This window comes from Syngnathoides biaculeatus, chromosome 10 (genome assembly GCF_019802595.1).
Source record: "Syngnathoides biaculeatus isolate LvHL_M chromosome 10, ASM1980259v1, whole genome shotgun sequence".
Taxonomy (NCBI): Eukaryota; Metazoa; Chordata; class Actinopteri; order Syngnathiformes; family Syngnathidae; genus Syngnathoides; species Syngnathoides biaculeatus.
In genome coordinates, this window is record NC_084649.1 from 29982218 (window position 1) to 29997955 (window position 15738).

Genomic DNA, 15738 nt, shown 5'->3' on the forward strand with positions numbered 1-15738 from the left:
GTGTACAATGAGGGGGGAAATGAAAAATTATTTTCACAAATATATAATTTCAGGGGATCTGAATACTTCCCATACCCATTGTATGTATACACACGCACACGTTAAAGAACAACATTGCAGTGGATCCTGCAATGTGGCTATTGAGCACTTGAACATTGCGAGGATGAGACCAAAGAAATTATTGCACAGGTCTAAGATCATGTAGGAATTGCTCTTAATTGCCAGCGAAAACTGGTCTTGAGAATTCCTTTATTCCTCCTCTGTGTCCTATTGAGTACCATAAGATCAAAAACTGACTGACTCTGAGGAAAGCATAGAGACAGATGGACATCCAGTTGGTCAGCAGCTTCTCCACCACTGTCTCGGTTCTGCAGGGGATGAAAAACATTTGAAACCCTGTAAAAGCATCTGAATGATGTCTTGAATTTATAAACTCCCTCTCCATTCTCTTACCTCCGCAGCATCAGTTTGGGGTTCTTGGCCACATATTGCTCCACAAGGTCATTCAAGAGGGTTTTGAGAATATCAGTAAAGTATTCCAGTTTGCCGTGCAGCGCGACCGTAAGTAAAGAAGCAACATATGCACGGTCTCGGGGAGAGAAAGTCCGTTGACTTTCCAGGGTATGAATGAACTTGTGGGGGAAGAAGTTGTTTCAACTTTAACTAAAACAAAATTTTCTTAATGTACAGATAGTCATTCTCCATTCATTACCTTGGTGAGGAAGAGTTTACTGTTGAGAAGGTTAGATAGTTGCACCAGACCCTGCTCCACTGTCTGTCTGCGACACTCCTGAACATCAAGGTCTCGCCTCAGTGGTGTCTCCCGGTGGCCAGGGAAGAAAATGCGCTCAGCGTACATCCGGTAATCAAGGAAAGGGATTCCAGAACCAACTAGGTCATTTGACATGTCCATCATCTCGGTCATCAGGTCTGGAACAGAGTAAGTGGGCAAGAGTGAAAGGCAGACAATATTTTTATCAGCATATTTAATCTATGTACAATGGGCATAGATGACAGACACACAAAAACTCTCCAGTGTGTTCCTGAGAGGTTCCCTTAAAAACATAATACAGGGAAAACCTAATTGCAGGGACTATGCTTCAGACTGAACTACGAAAGGGGAACATTTGCAAGAGATACCATATTAAACCAAAGCAAATGTATTTATTTTGCGCATTTCATACACAAGGTTACTCAATGTTTATGTGATATACAAAGGAAGTTTATAAACGTTTAAAAGAGAGATTTAAAAAAAAAAAAAAAAGAGTAAAATTAAAACAGTGTCCTGTACAGTTCAAGAAATTTAAAAATTTGAAATGTTTAAAGGGTATGGAAAGTGTTCAAATTGCCTTTTACTTATGCAGTTTTTTAAGTTAAATTTGAATCTGGAATCAAATATGAAGGAAACATTTTTAAGTACCGATTATCGGCAAAAATTGATTGCACATTGATGAATTACGTGGAACAACCTGAGCACACAGCAGAAATTCCCAAGAGTCATGACGTCACAACGAGAAAAACAAACACGGCCGCAGTGCTGGATCAATGTGAGATGACGAATTTTCTGAAATGCAGCCCTATGGGGACACAAGCCAGTGCAATCTGTAGGCCGGTCCCAAGCCCGAATAAATGCAGAGGGTTGTATCAGGAAGGGTATCCAGCGTAAAACTGCTAAACAAATATGACTGTTCATCTAAAGAATATCATTCTGGATCAGTTATGGCCCAGATTAACAATGCCCGCCCCTGGCAATGTTAACCTGCAGGGTGTCAGTGGATATTCAGCTACTTTAGGTCTAAGACAAAGAAGAGGAGGAAACCGTATTCATCGGCAGAAGAAGAGGAATCCACAGAGCCTACAACTGAGGGTTGGGACTGAATGTTGAGCCTATGACAGGAAAAGGTCAGGAGTTGGTTGACATGATGATTACAAGAAAGGTTGATATATTGTGCAACCAAGAAATCAGGTGGAAAGGTAGTAAGGCTGGAAGTTTAGGAGGAGGGTTTAAATTATTTTATCATGGAGTAGATGGGAGAAATTGAGTAGGAGTTATTTTAAAGGAATAGCTGGCTAAGAATGTCTTGGAGGTGAAAAGAATATCAGAGTGATGAGGCTGAAATTTGAAATTTAGGGTATGTACAGTGAAGAAAACGAGTATTTATTGGAACACCCTGCTATATTGCAAGGTCTCCCACTTAGAAATCATGGAGGGGTCTGAAATTTTCATCGTAGATGCATGTCAACTCTGTGAGAGATAATGTAAATAGGAAAATCCAGAAATCTCAATCTATGATTTTTTTAACGATTCATTTTTGTGATACAGCTGCTAATAAGTATTGCAACACCTGAGAAAACCAATGTTAATATTTGGTACAGAAGCCTTTGTTTGCAATTACAGAGGTCAAACGTTTCCTGTAGTTGTTCACCAGGTTTGCACACACTGCAAGAGGGATTTTGGCCCACTCCTCCACACGGATCATCTTTAGATGAGACTGGTTTCAGGCCTGTCGCTAAGAAACACAGAGTTTCAGCTCCCTCCAAAGATTTTCTATTGGGTTTAAGTCTGGAGACTGGCTAGGAAACGCCATCTTCAATGCTCTGACTGAGGGAAAGAGGTTTTTTCCTCAAAATCTCACAATTCATGGCCACGGTCATTCTCTCCTTAATACAGTGCAGTCGTCCTGTCCCATGTGCAGAAAAACAGCCCCAAAGCATGATGCTACCACCCTCATGCTTCACAGTAGGAATGGTGTTCTTGGGATGGAACTCATCATTCTTCTTCCTCCAAACACGGTTAGTGGAATTATGACCAAAAAGTTCCATTTTGGTCTCATGTGACCACAAAACTTTCTCCCATGACTCGTCTTATCATCCAAATGGTCATTGGCAAACTTAAGACGGGCCTTGACATGTGCTGGTTTAAAAAGGGGAACCTTCCGTGCCATGCATGATTTCAAACCCCGACGTCTTAGTGTATTACCCATAGTCACCTTGGAAACGGTGGTCCCAGCTCTTTTCAGGTCATTCACCAAATTCTGTCATGTAGTCCTGGGCTGATTCCTTACCTTTCTCAGGATCATTGAGACCCCACGAGGTGATTTCTTGCATGGGGCTCCACTCTGATTGAGATTAACCATCACGTTTAGCTTCTTCCATTTTCTAATGATTGCTCCAACAGTGGACCTTTTTCAAAAAAGCTGCTTGGCAATTTCTCCGTAGCACTTTCCAGCCGTGTGGAGTGTGGAATACATGTAGTGGTGGTGGACTTTTCAAGGCAGACTAACAGGTCTTTAAGGGTCAGAATTCTAGCTGATGGTCAGGTGTTCAAATACTTATTTGCAGCTGTATCACACAAATAAATTGTTAAAAAAAAATCCTACATTGTGATTCCTGGGTTTTTCTTTTTAGATTATCTCTCTCACAGTGGACAGTGAAAATTTCAGACCCCTCCATGATTTCTAAGTGGGAGAACTTGCAATATAGCAGGGTGTTCAAATACTTGTTTTCTTCACTGTATAATGTGATTAGCAGCTATGCCCCACGGGTAATATGTGACCAAGAGTTGAAAGAGAAGGAAGGAACTAGATTAAGTAATTCTGAGAGAGAGAGAGAGTTGTGATTGGTACAGATTGTAAGGGACATGTGGGTAAAGGAAACATGGGCAATGAAGAAGTGATGGGTAAGTACGATATCCAGGAAAGGAACTTTGGGGGACAGATGGTCATGGACTTTACAAACAGGATGGAAATGGCACTAGCAAACACTTGTTTCCAGAAGAGGTAGGAATATAGAGTGACCTACAAGAGCGGAGGTAGAAGCGTGCAGGTGGATTATATTTTGTGTTGACGATGCCATCTGAAGGATGTTACTGACTGTAAGGTAGTGGCAGGGGAGAGTGGAGCTCAACAGCATAGGATGGTGGTGTGTAGGACGATTAAAAAGACAAAGGTTGAGCAGAGAACCATGTGGTGGAAGCTGAGAAACAAAGAATGTTGTGCAGCCTTTCGGAAAGAGGTGAGACCTGCTCTCGATGGACAGGAGGAGCCTCCGGAAGATTGCACTACTACAGCCAAGGTGACAAGGAGACAGGCAGGAGAATAATTGGGGTGTCTCCTGGTAGGAAAGGGGAGGAGACTTGGTGGTGGAACCCCAAAATACAGGAAGTCATACATGGAAAGATTAGCGAAGAAGACGTGGGACACTAAGAGGACCGAGGAGAGGCAAAAGGAATCCATTAAGATGCGACGTAGGGAAAAGGTAGAGGTGGCAAAGGCTAAACAAGAGGCATATGATGACATGTACACCAGGTTGAACACGAAAGAAGGAGAAAAGGATCTCTATTGTTGGCCAGACAGAGGGATAGAGATGGGAAGGATGTGCATCAGGTCAGGGTGATTCAGAATAGAGATGGAAATGTATTGACTGGTGCTATTAGTGTGCTAAATAGATTAAAAGAATACTTTGAGAATTTGATGAAGAAAATGAGAAGAAAGAGTAGAAGAGGCAGGTTTGAAGGACCATGGCAATGATTACTAAGGGTGAAGTTAGAAAGGCACTATAGAGGAAGAAAAATGGAAAGGCAGTTGGTCCTGATGACATACCTGTAGTGATATGGAAGCACTTTGAAAAGGTGGTTATAGAGTTTTTGACCAACTTGTTCAACAGAACACTAGTGGGCGAGAAGATGCTTGAAGAATGGAGGCAAAGTGTGCGAGTTCCGATTTTTAAAAACAAAGGTGATGTGCACAGCTGTGGGAATTATAGAGGAATAAAGTTGATCAGCCACACAATGAAGTTATGGGAAAGAATAGTGGAGGCAAGACTCAAAATAGTTTCCTCCCACATCCCATCAATATGTATTAATTGGAGACTCTAAATTGACCTGAGGTGGGATTGTGGATGCGAGTGTAGTCTGTCTCCATGTGCCCTCCGATTGGTTGGCAACAAGTTCAGGCTTACCCTGCTTCATGCCTGATGATAGCTGGGATTGGCTCTTGCACTACCGTGGACCTCGTGAGCATAAGTGGCTCAGAAAATGTATGGCTTAATCGATGAATGAAAGAATAAATAAATAGCTACTGTAAATAATAAAACTATAATTGTTTATTTAGACATTTAAAGGAAGACTCCACTGACAATGAAAAGCTTGGCCGCTCGGTCATGTCATATGTACTGAAACTTGAAAATTTGAGGTTAATCCGATATCATTAAATGGTGTTTTGAGAAGATTTTTTATCGGCACTTACGAATATTTATGGGGGCCGCCATTTTGGAGAGTCATATGACATAAAAAACAGAAAGTGATGTCTTCCGTGCACAAACAAAGGAATACACAATCATGGACAGTGCTGATTTCTTGGATTTACGCTCATCTGCTGAAGAAATAGCAGCATCGGTTGAACAGGAAGACGGAGGAATTTGTCCATACAGATTTGAAGCTGTGGCTGTAAATAATGGTGAATATTTGGATGGATTTTCGGATCGGAATGACGCGGAGTATGACTAGCTAACTAACCACAGGCGCAGAATGGTCGAACGCCGATTGTGCGAAACAATAATTTTGGATACTTTTGACAACGGTCCCTCAAAGAAATAAATATGAGGAGTACAGAAGTTCTCAACAAGAATGGACAGCCTTTGTGGAGAGGGAGGGTTCTGCTGTTTGTTTAAATTCACAGATTGGGGAGTATGCCAAAGCATTCATACTCGACGTTGCCAATCAACATTTTGCCAACTTCGCAAAAAGACAAGATAATCAAACGAAGAAAAGACATGCCTTCGTCGGCAAGAACTATTCAACATTGTACCATCATGATGGCAAATCAAATTGAATTATGTTCATGATTAACGAATGGAAGTCTCAACACCTGCATGACGTATGGAAGCACAAGAACTCACATTAATGGTAAGGAGTACTTTTGTCATCATATGTTAGCAATATCGTAATGTTATTTAAAAGAATTCAGAGACGTCAGGAAGGGCATCCGGCGTAAAAATTGTGCCAAACGTATATATGCGTTCATCTGAGATGACACGCTGTGGCGACCCCGAAAGGGACACAAGCCGAAAGAAACACACATTGTACTCTAAAAGTGTTGGTCTTTAAATGTTTCTTTTTCTTACTGGGCAGAATATGCCAACGAGCCTTCCTCAGATTATTTCTATCCGAATTATGGCAAAATTTCATGATACAGTAGGACATTTAGTGTGAGGTTCTTTACTAAACACCACTTTTATTTTTGCAACCACTTCTCTGTAGGAAGACTCATCTCCTTTTGAGATGAGCCCGACCACGGTGGTACCATCGCCAAACTTGATGCCGGAGTTACTGGGATGGGTTGGTGTGCAGTCATGTGTGTACAGAGAGTACAGGGGAGGACTCAGCACACAACCTTGAGGGGACCTGGTGTTGAGAGTAATGCAGGAAGAGAGGGGTTGGCCAAGTCCAACTGTTTGTGCACGTTTGTGAGAAAGTCCTTAATCCAGCAGCAGATTTCAGGAAATACTCCAAGGACGGAGTTGTTTGTCAACCATAACACCTAGGATGATGGTATTAAAGGCTGATCTTAAATCAATCAAGTGCCTCCTCACATAGTTCCCTTGGTATTCCAGGTGACTCAGTGCAGTGTGAGGAGCTATTGCGATCCCATCCATGGTGGACCGGTTTCCTCTGTAGGCAAACTGAAGATCACCAAATGAGGTAGGGAGTGAGTCCCTTATGTGATGTGCAACCATCCTCTCAAAGCACTTCAGGATCACAGGCATAAGTGCGACAGGCCTGAAATCATTTAGACTGTCAATAGATGCCTTTTGGGGATGGGGATGATTGTTGCAAAATTCAGGCAGGAAGGGATAGTTGATTGTTGCAGGGAACAGTTAAAAGATTTTTTGTGAAAACACCGGTCAGCAGGTGCCATTAAGTTTCTCAGGAGTACCTAAGTCTCCCGGGTCATCCAGGGTTTTTGATTGGAAAACACCCAGATCTGTCTATTCACAGTTACAGTGTCTAAGCAGTTTTTGAGATATGAAAGAACACTATCTATGGATTCCTGGAGGTTCTGGTGTTAAAATAGGAGTCGCAGGGCCGACCCAGGGCACGCTGGAGAGACCACGTCTTTCGCCCAGCCGAGGAATGCCTCGGGATCCACCGGAAGAGCTAGATGCAGTGGCAGTGAATAGGCAAGTCTTGGCATCCTTGCTAAAGCCATTGCCCCCGTGACCAGACCTCAGATAAGCGGTTGAAGATGTTGAAGTTTTCAGTCCGCGCACTATGTGGGCATTTTCGTAAAGATTTCTGACATGTGCATACCAGCCTGTTTTCTTCGCACGATTGTGCAATATATTTATGAATCAGAATTCATACTAAATGACAGGTTTGTGCCTACAGCATCAAATCCTCATAAACCATGTCCCTATTTCCTTACAAAAGGAACTCCATGGCAACATACCAGGCAATCTATAGAGGTTTAAAAAACTAGAAACGTTTGATCCAAAATTAACAAATTTATTACTCTTTATCTAATATTCATAAGGTTGGTAGCATTGCAAAGCTTTCTAAACACTGAAAACAACAATGCACTGAATAATGCTCACGTTTATCATTTATAATTCATTTCAAAGTTAAATTACAGAATGCTGCAATAGGTACCCCATTTCCTTGCCAAATATAGCTATGATAAGTTATGTGACCCTTGACAGGATAAGGAGCTCAGGGAATGGATGGATGAATTACAGACTGTGGCACAAAACAACCATACGAAATAACTTAAGAGCCAAGAATGAGCAAACATTGCATACGTTACATAGTACGTAATGCATATGGCATAACAAGGAGGCATTTTTAATTAATAAGTTCCATGAAATTAGGATAATTACGTTGGAAGCAAAAGGAAATATGAGTTATATATGCCAACAGGAGTGCAATCATAATTGATACCAACGGCTGTGTGTGTGTGAATAGATCATTTACAACAATTCCACATGCAGAATCATGGGAAAATATATAAATTGGGCGATGGACACACATAAATGATATAATCCTACTGTACAAAGCGGCACTGGAACAGAGATGAGACACGTCTTTTTACTTAAAACAATGAACCCATTGGCAAATTTTGGGTTTGAGTGATTATCACCAAAGTTATCACTGGATTTATAAATGAATAGAGTTCCCATGTTGTGCACCTTGGGTAATAGTTGTTTGATGCACAGTATTTTCAATATTTATGTCCCGTGTATGCATGTTTTCGGAACGTTCTAAATTTGTCTGCAGAATATGATCAAAAGCAAGTTTGATAAATCACAGGTTTGAGCGTCAAATGTCCACATGCACGAATTTTACGCACGGTTAATGAACGAGGCCCATTATTGTTTTGCTTTTTACTGTCCTTGAGGGAAACACCAATTCTGACACGTTTTAATGGGACGAACACACAATTGCAATATAGTGGGGGCATGAACGATTAACTGGAATATCGTGGGGATAACTGTACGTTTTCAAATCCAACATTTGCCACTCCTATCAGTATTCTTCTGATGTGCTTACCTGTAAACTCCTTCTTGCAACGGTCCCTCACGCTTGTTTCCAGGTTTTCGAGTTGGATTTGAACTTTTTTGTAGTCTCTTAGAGCCTGCTTACTCTTTCTCCTGAAGAAAAATAAGTTGATAGAGACAAGATGTCAAATAGCATTAAAGTGAAGCTGATTCAAGTTATTTGGAAATCATTTTGTTGTATACGATGGGATCAGGGTTAAAGCAAAATGGAAAATTTGGTAGAGGATACCCTCATCCGGTCGTTACCTTTCACTGACGTAATTACTTAAGATTAAATAATTCAGTGACCATCCAGCCATCCATTTTCTGAGCCGCTTGTCCGCACGAGGGTCTCCGGAGTGCTGGAGCCTATCCAAGTTTTCAACGGGCAGGAGGCAGGGTACACCCTGAACTGGTTGCCAGCCAATCACAGGGACAGACAACAGTCACACTCACAATCACACCTAGGGACAATTTAGAGTCTCAGATGAATGCATGTTTTTGGGATGTGGGAGGAAACTGGAATGGCCAGAGAAAACCCACACAGGCATGGGGGGAACATGCAAACACCACGCATGCAGGGCCTAGGATTTGAACTCCGGTCCTCAAAACTGTGGTGTTTTAGTGGAGTGCATTTTCTTAAGAGGTATTATACACAGGTTTAATAAATAGGCCAACAATATCATTTTTTCTCTTTATGAAGACAACATACTCCAGGTAAAACTGCATGAATAAAGCCATTTGAAATCACACTTGCCCAAGACATATTGGGTGTATCTCAAGTCCTTTCAAAGCAAAGTTCCTTGCTCATCGCTCCTCAAAACATTGTGAGCGTGACCCGTAAATTTTTGTCATGCTTCCATGTTAACGAGGGTTTTAGGTGTCTTAAACGTACATGGATGAGGGAGGATTAAGTACTGAGGTGCCTCACGGGCTATCTTAAATCAAGAGACGTGTGATGTAGCCTTCACGTAAATCCTATAGTTCCTCAATAATGACATTTGAAAATGGGCGATCACCAGTTGGATCGTTAAGAGTAGAACTTCAAATTAAATCTGTTTTTGTCATCCCTTCATTATTGTAGTCTGAATATATGTTTTAATTTCTGTTGTATATGAGGCAGTATTTAATACTAAAATGGTTCATGGTTTGTATACGCCTAACTACCACAACCAACCACAGGATTTCTAAGGTTTGTATATTAATTAGGCTGTCATTTTGTGAAATACATTTGGGCACTTCGTGCTTTTTCCACTTTTTGTGAGCTGTTCCATTCCCAATTAACTGCAAAAACAAGGGATGACTGAATTTAAGCTTTGTGTGTAGTATCACTTGTTGCCAGTTTGTTGTGTGGGAGTATGCAAGCATCTTGTTGGTGTATTTGCCTCATTCCCACGTCCCAGTATTCCTGTGCCACTGCAGGGAAGTCTCATCAAGTCTTGTTTTCCCACATTTTTGTCCTGCCGTTTTCTGAACCTCGTCTCATTTTGGACCTTGCCTTCTTGCCACGCATTTTTTGTGGCTTCAACTTGTTGGACTGCTTAATTGTGTACTATCCCTGAAAGGAATTAAACCCCCCTCAAAAACCATGTCTGTGCCTCGGACTTCTGCATTTGCGTCCTACCCTATGTCCCATGCTTGTGACATAACGAACTGGCCAAACATGGACCCAGCGGATTTTAGCCCGGAGAAGGAAGCCGTTCCAACACTGTCTGCTGCCCTTCGTCCTCTCCCCCTTAGAGTCCAGCAGACCACCTTGCCCTCGCAGTTTTTGGTCCCCTTACACATCGCCCAAAAGAGGGGATTAACGAACCGGTCGCCACCTCTTGTTTTTATTCCGACAACGCCCGGCTCATAGTGTTCACGTCTCAACGCTGTTTTGTCAGCCCCCTGGCCCGCGGCGCCAAACCTTTGTGTGTGCTCTCCAGCAGCGCCATTCGATCCGTTGTCGTCTCTCACTCATGCTTTTTCGATGGCACCTGATCAGCAGTCGCCTCCCATTCCTACCTTGGCAGTGTTCGACAAGCAGCTGCCACTCCCATACTTCTCGAACGGCCGTGCCTCGCCCGCAGCAGACACCTCTCATCCATGTCTCGGCGGTACTCGACCAGTGACCACCATTTGTTCTTGTTGCTTGGACGCTGCTTTGCTATTGGGACCCTCCTGATGGATATCCACCTGAGTTGCCCCACAGGAACCCTGGTGCTTGATGTCCTAGCCAAGCTACTGAACTCCGCAGCCAAGCACCTCGCATTGGGTCGCTGGGAATGCCACCAGACTATGGATTACTTGCGTTTATTACAGTGTTTGCGTGCGCGCTTTGCTTCAGTTTATTACGATTGTTAAAGCTATTGTGACAACGAGCTCAGTGTGTGTGTATAAGTTGTGCATCGCCGTGTAAGTGAGACAGGACTGCTCAGTGTGTGCAGAGGAGGGGTAAAAAGGAAAAAATAAAGCGCAATAGCGACCGGGGAAGAGTGGCTTGACTTTTCCCGCCACTCAACTCAGCTGTGCAAAGAGGGAACAAAGTTAACCCCGAGGAGGACGACCTCAGCCCCTGAGAAGACGTCTCCTCTGAATTTCTCAACCAGTCACGGTGCCCTTTGTGTCAGATTATCGCATTTCAAAGCGTCAAATCTTGACTTCACTCAATCACCGCTACCATTGACCTGGAATTTCCAAAAGGGACTAAACTTCGCAGTCACAAGTTAGTCACTTTGAAAAATCACACAGAAAAGCAGATGCATCAAGTGGGTTGGAAAACTGCAAGGGCCTAAAAGCCATACAATGAAGGGTGGTTTATTTAAAAAAATTCCTCTGTGATGTCGCTGAAATCTTGTGTCCTGAAAACCAAAATGGTGTCAGACCTTCAACTCTTCCGCCACATTGTTGAACAGAGAATATCAGACATTAGCTTGGCTCCTGATAAGTGTTGGGGTCATATCTCCAATTATGTAAGTATTTTAGTGATGCATTAAACATACAAGACAAGACTTGGTTAAACTGGTAGTTTACCTGTGTGAGATACCACACAATTAAAAAAAAATTACTGGCCTGTGTCTTGGTACTATGCAGAAGTTGCTTTTTCTTGTTATCATGTTGGTGTGTGACAATAAATCTGGCCGAGGAAAGCTGTGTGTGTGAGGAGGAAATGATGTTCATGTGCAAGATGTGGCTCTTTGATGTGTATGATGTGGCTCTTTGCTGTCACAGAGTAAAAAATGTTGCTCTTCATCTCTGACTAGTTGGCCACCCTAGAGGAGTGGTTGTCTCACATTTCCTTAACATTCCTCCTTCTTCCTGTATCACTCTACTGTCAATGTCCTGGGTCCTCACTGAAATTTCTGGTGGGAGGAGCTAGCATGTAAATAGAGGAGCTAGGAAGATCCAAATATAGAAATAACATGCACCCAGTGACTTGAAACTTGCTTGTAACATGATGTTACATGTTGTTGGAGGCTACAACCTCTATCCATTACAGACTATCGCGATAAGTAGTTTTCATTTTTGTTGCAATTGTAAAATATGAGCTTTTAAAGGATCTTTTCTGTGGGTTGAGCATGATGTGGCTTCATCAAGATTCCGCCATGACTAAAGAAATTCTCAACTTGGGGATCTTGATGCTGACCCTACTCCTGTTGCATTTGGGAAGTGTAATTTTTAAAATCATATTTGTAACACATCCCTTTTTCTACTTTAAATTTCCTTTGTTTAAAAATAATTTTTTTTCAATGTATTGTTTTTTTACCTGAATGTAAAAAATGTTAAATACATTATGCATTTGATCACTCATTTGTTAAAATAGCATTTTAAACTATATTTGTGTGGGGTGTGAGAGTAAATGTTTGATCGTCAGCAACGCTGAACTTTGTATTATATCAAGCTAAATCCCAAGTTTAAATATCCTGTGTTTTGCCAAACCAACTTTTCTAGTATTTGGTGCCTCAGTAATAATGTTAAATAGGAATTAAAATCATCCACACATTCCCCAGTTCCGGAGGCCGTTCTGCCAAGAAGCCTGAAATCAAGTAATTCAAACTCATCAAGCTCATTTACATCACTAGCGAACCTCTCTGCCTAATTCTCCACTCCCGAGCAACCTCTGCCAACAAACATGAAACAGCAGTGACAAGTGGTCTTCTCCACTGACGCAACCAATCAGACAAAAGGGGATGGTCTTAATCAAATATGGACAAAGCGGCAAAACCTGGTCAAAAAGAAGTAGCTTTCAGATTATTGTTTTCTTTACATTATGGAGGTCTAAACAGTCAAAATGCAGGACCTTTAAAAATGGGGGAAAAAAAATCATCAAAATTCACTGGGCAGAATAGCTCTTCAAATCACAAAGTTTAATGTTATATTTGCTAAATTTAGAACCCAGCTTTATGTGCATCTGTTCAGTCACATGTCAGAAGAGGCCAGGATTGCTCAAAGTGAATGTCAATCAATCTACCTTCGTGATAGACGTTTTGGCCAGATCTGAATCAAATGACGAGATGGTAGGCTGACATCTTCGATCACATCTCAAGTGAAATCGAGTGGTGTGGAAGTGAAGCCTCATGAAGCAGTAAGGCTTTCTTAACAATTGTGTTGAAAGAGAGTCAATGCTTCAAGGCTTCATTGACAGTGACATCAGGTGGACAACTGAAGCCATAGCAACCTCTTAAGAGCACACCTGAAGCACTGGGACTGTTTTCCATGACAGCAATAAAAGTTCAGAAAAGTCTGGATGGTCATTAAAGTGTTTTGTTCATTCATACCAAATGATTATATAGTCATTACAACATACTATGTAGGTGCTCTCCCCATAATCTAAAACACATTACAGATTAACCCAAAGAATAAATGAAACGCCATGGGCCAATGACACACACTGAAAGACTATGGGCCAATGGAAAGCTTCAAAAAATTTTGAAGGAATGAAGTGCGAAGTGACATTCGAACCATCGGTCACATGACACTGGTGTTTTGATGCAATCTCTGAAAAATTGTTTCAAATCATTCCTCTTCAGGAAAAGTGCGACAACCTCCAAAGCCTTGTTATCATTTGCCCATTACTAGTGTCGATGACAGCTGGGATAGGGTCCAGCACTCCCGCAACCCTTGTGAGGAAAAGCAGCTTAGAAAATGGATGGATGGATGGACAGTGAAATCCCAAGTCCAAAACTCATTGAGTCATTGTAGGTCTTTTAGTTTTTAAGTCACAAGTCATAAAAGCAGTGACTGAGTCCCCATCTCTGTTATGTACCACACATGACATGTCTGCCTTCTCCCACTTCAACTACAAACCTGTAGACAAGTACAATGATTAGGACAATGAGTGCCACAATGGATGCCCCAACTCCGACTCCAATCTGAGCTTCCAAGGGAAAGGTGGCCAGGCTTAAATTGTCATACTGAACCTTACCCAGGGAGAAGTTTATATTTCCCATATGGACCTGGCAAACACAAAACATTCATTATACAGTAAGAAGCAACTACATCAAATGTCCCTGCTTGACAGGGTAAGTGATTTTAAATAAGTGTTTAAAGTGTTATCGCAATCGCAATTTTATGGAGGACTCACAGTGAATTCTGGTAGGGTGTCAGAACTGTCACGTTTCTTCCCATCTGTTCCCGATGGAGGCTGATGTTGTGGCGGTTCACAGTACAGATGGTTTCTTGTAAGTGTCTTAACAGCACAGACACCTTCCCCGATTAACACAAGCACCTCCTCCTTGTTAATAGCTAGATCTAAATTTTCCCCCTGAGAAAAATACAATTGATTACAATTCATTGTAAAGTATCATATTCAATATACTCTCCTGCTGACACTGCTCTGTGTTTCAAATGAAGACACCAACATTTTCAGTAAGAACTCCTATACAGTATAAAGCATAATGAAGATGCATAAAAATTATACAATTTTGCATTGGTTTTATGCAATTTTGTTTTAAAATTTTTACAGAGCAAGAACTTCAAAATAAATGGACTTAATGATGTGCTAAAAAGTCACTTATTTGCAGCGGGAAAAAAAGTTGCAACAAACACCAGATTCACATCTGTTTTCAGGTACTTCAAACACATAAAAGTACTATCCACAGTAGGATCATGGTATCTGTTGTTACAAATAGCTTGCCATGATTGAATAGATCTGCCTTTATATTTAACTTCAGGTTATCTGACCTCAAGTTGAATGAAGCTGCCAGGATTGTAGCGATATGCCTTCAGAGGGTCCTGCTGATTCAACGGGCGCAGGATGGGGTTGGGCTCATAGCTGAAGGGTTGCAAGTTCAAACTCTTAACATCAAATCGAAGGTTGTCGAGCAGAAACTCCACAGTGACCTTTGACCGCCAAACAGAAGAGTCCACCACAGGGGATCGACATAGCATCAAGGATGAGGAATTCACCTCACAACGTTCTGTGAACTGATGAAATGCAAAAAGACAAAATAATGATACGGTTTTTAATGGGCAGTGGAAGCAAATGGACATAGAGACAGACCTGTTTGACAGAGCAGAGCAGATCTCCCAGGCAAACTAGATCAGAAGCCATTTTGATCTGTTCCACTTTCTCGTCTCCGCTTCTGCGTTTCTTCCTTCTGCTACTCCTAATTTTCTGGATGGACTCGTAAGGAGACACAGTGACAACCATCTGGGGCACCTGTACTACGTCCAGGTTGTGCCCTGATACATAGATCAGTCGACCACCACTAAACAGGAGAACGATTGTGTAAAATTCCCATCTCTTCATGTGACTGAAATGAACTGCTGAGAATTGGAAAACGTTAATTTGGCATAATGAATAAACTGTCAGACTTACCTTAGGAAGCTCTTAGTTGGCTTGGCGTGCGTGATGTTGGGGTTGTGAGTGTAATAGTAGGATGAAGTGTGGAGGTGGCGTTTGCTGCTGCCATAATGCAGAGTGACCTGGTGATTTCCTGTCTTGTTGCTGTAACCTGTCACACACTGAACACGGGAGCTCTGAACCTCTGACACCCTGGAATGGATACACACAGGATATTAGATTGATTCCACTAAACGGAAGGATGCTCACCATTTTACAATGAAACCTGTTTGTGTGTGCCTCAAATGCAGTGATAGGAGTAACAGTGTTACAAGTAAACACTTTACCAACTAATGTTACTTTTTCAGTAATCTAATTCATTAGTTCTTAAGTCATGATACCGCTGTGACGGGTACTTCTGAATAATTTGGCATGTTACC

The 15738-nt window shown here is 41.8% G+C and overlaps 1 protein-coding gene across 6 annotated transcripts in view; it reads right to left on the reverse strand.

Moving 5' to 3' along the window:
- Positions 1–15738, reverse strand: part of plxnb1b (plexin b1b) — a 190650-nt gene that overhangs the window by 45301 nt on the left and 129611 nt on the right. For all 6 annotated transcript variants that reach the window (XR_009796996.1, XR_009796997.1, XR_009796998.1 and 3 more), the window contains exons 19-27: positions 15335–15511; positions 15017–15224; positions 14698–14940; positions 14099–14278; positions 13822–13970; positions 8546–8646; positions 713–930; positions 454–632; positions 302–368 (exon numbers count right to left, since the gene is read on the reverse strand). Coding sequence is in view for 3 of the 6 variants with exons in the window: in XM_061833950.1 (XP_061689934.1) it covers positions 302–368; positions 454–632; positions 713–930; positions 8546–8646; positions 13822–13970; positions 14099–14278; positions 14698–14940; positions 15017–15224; positions 15335–15511 (1522 nt within the window). In the remaining 3 variants the exon portion in view is untranslated. The remainder of the gene's footprint in view (positions 1–301; positions 369–453; positions 633–712; positions 931–8545; positions 8647–13821; positions 13971–14098; positions 14279–14697; positions 14941–15016; positions 15225–15334; positions 15512–15738) is intronic.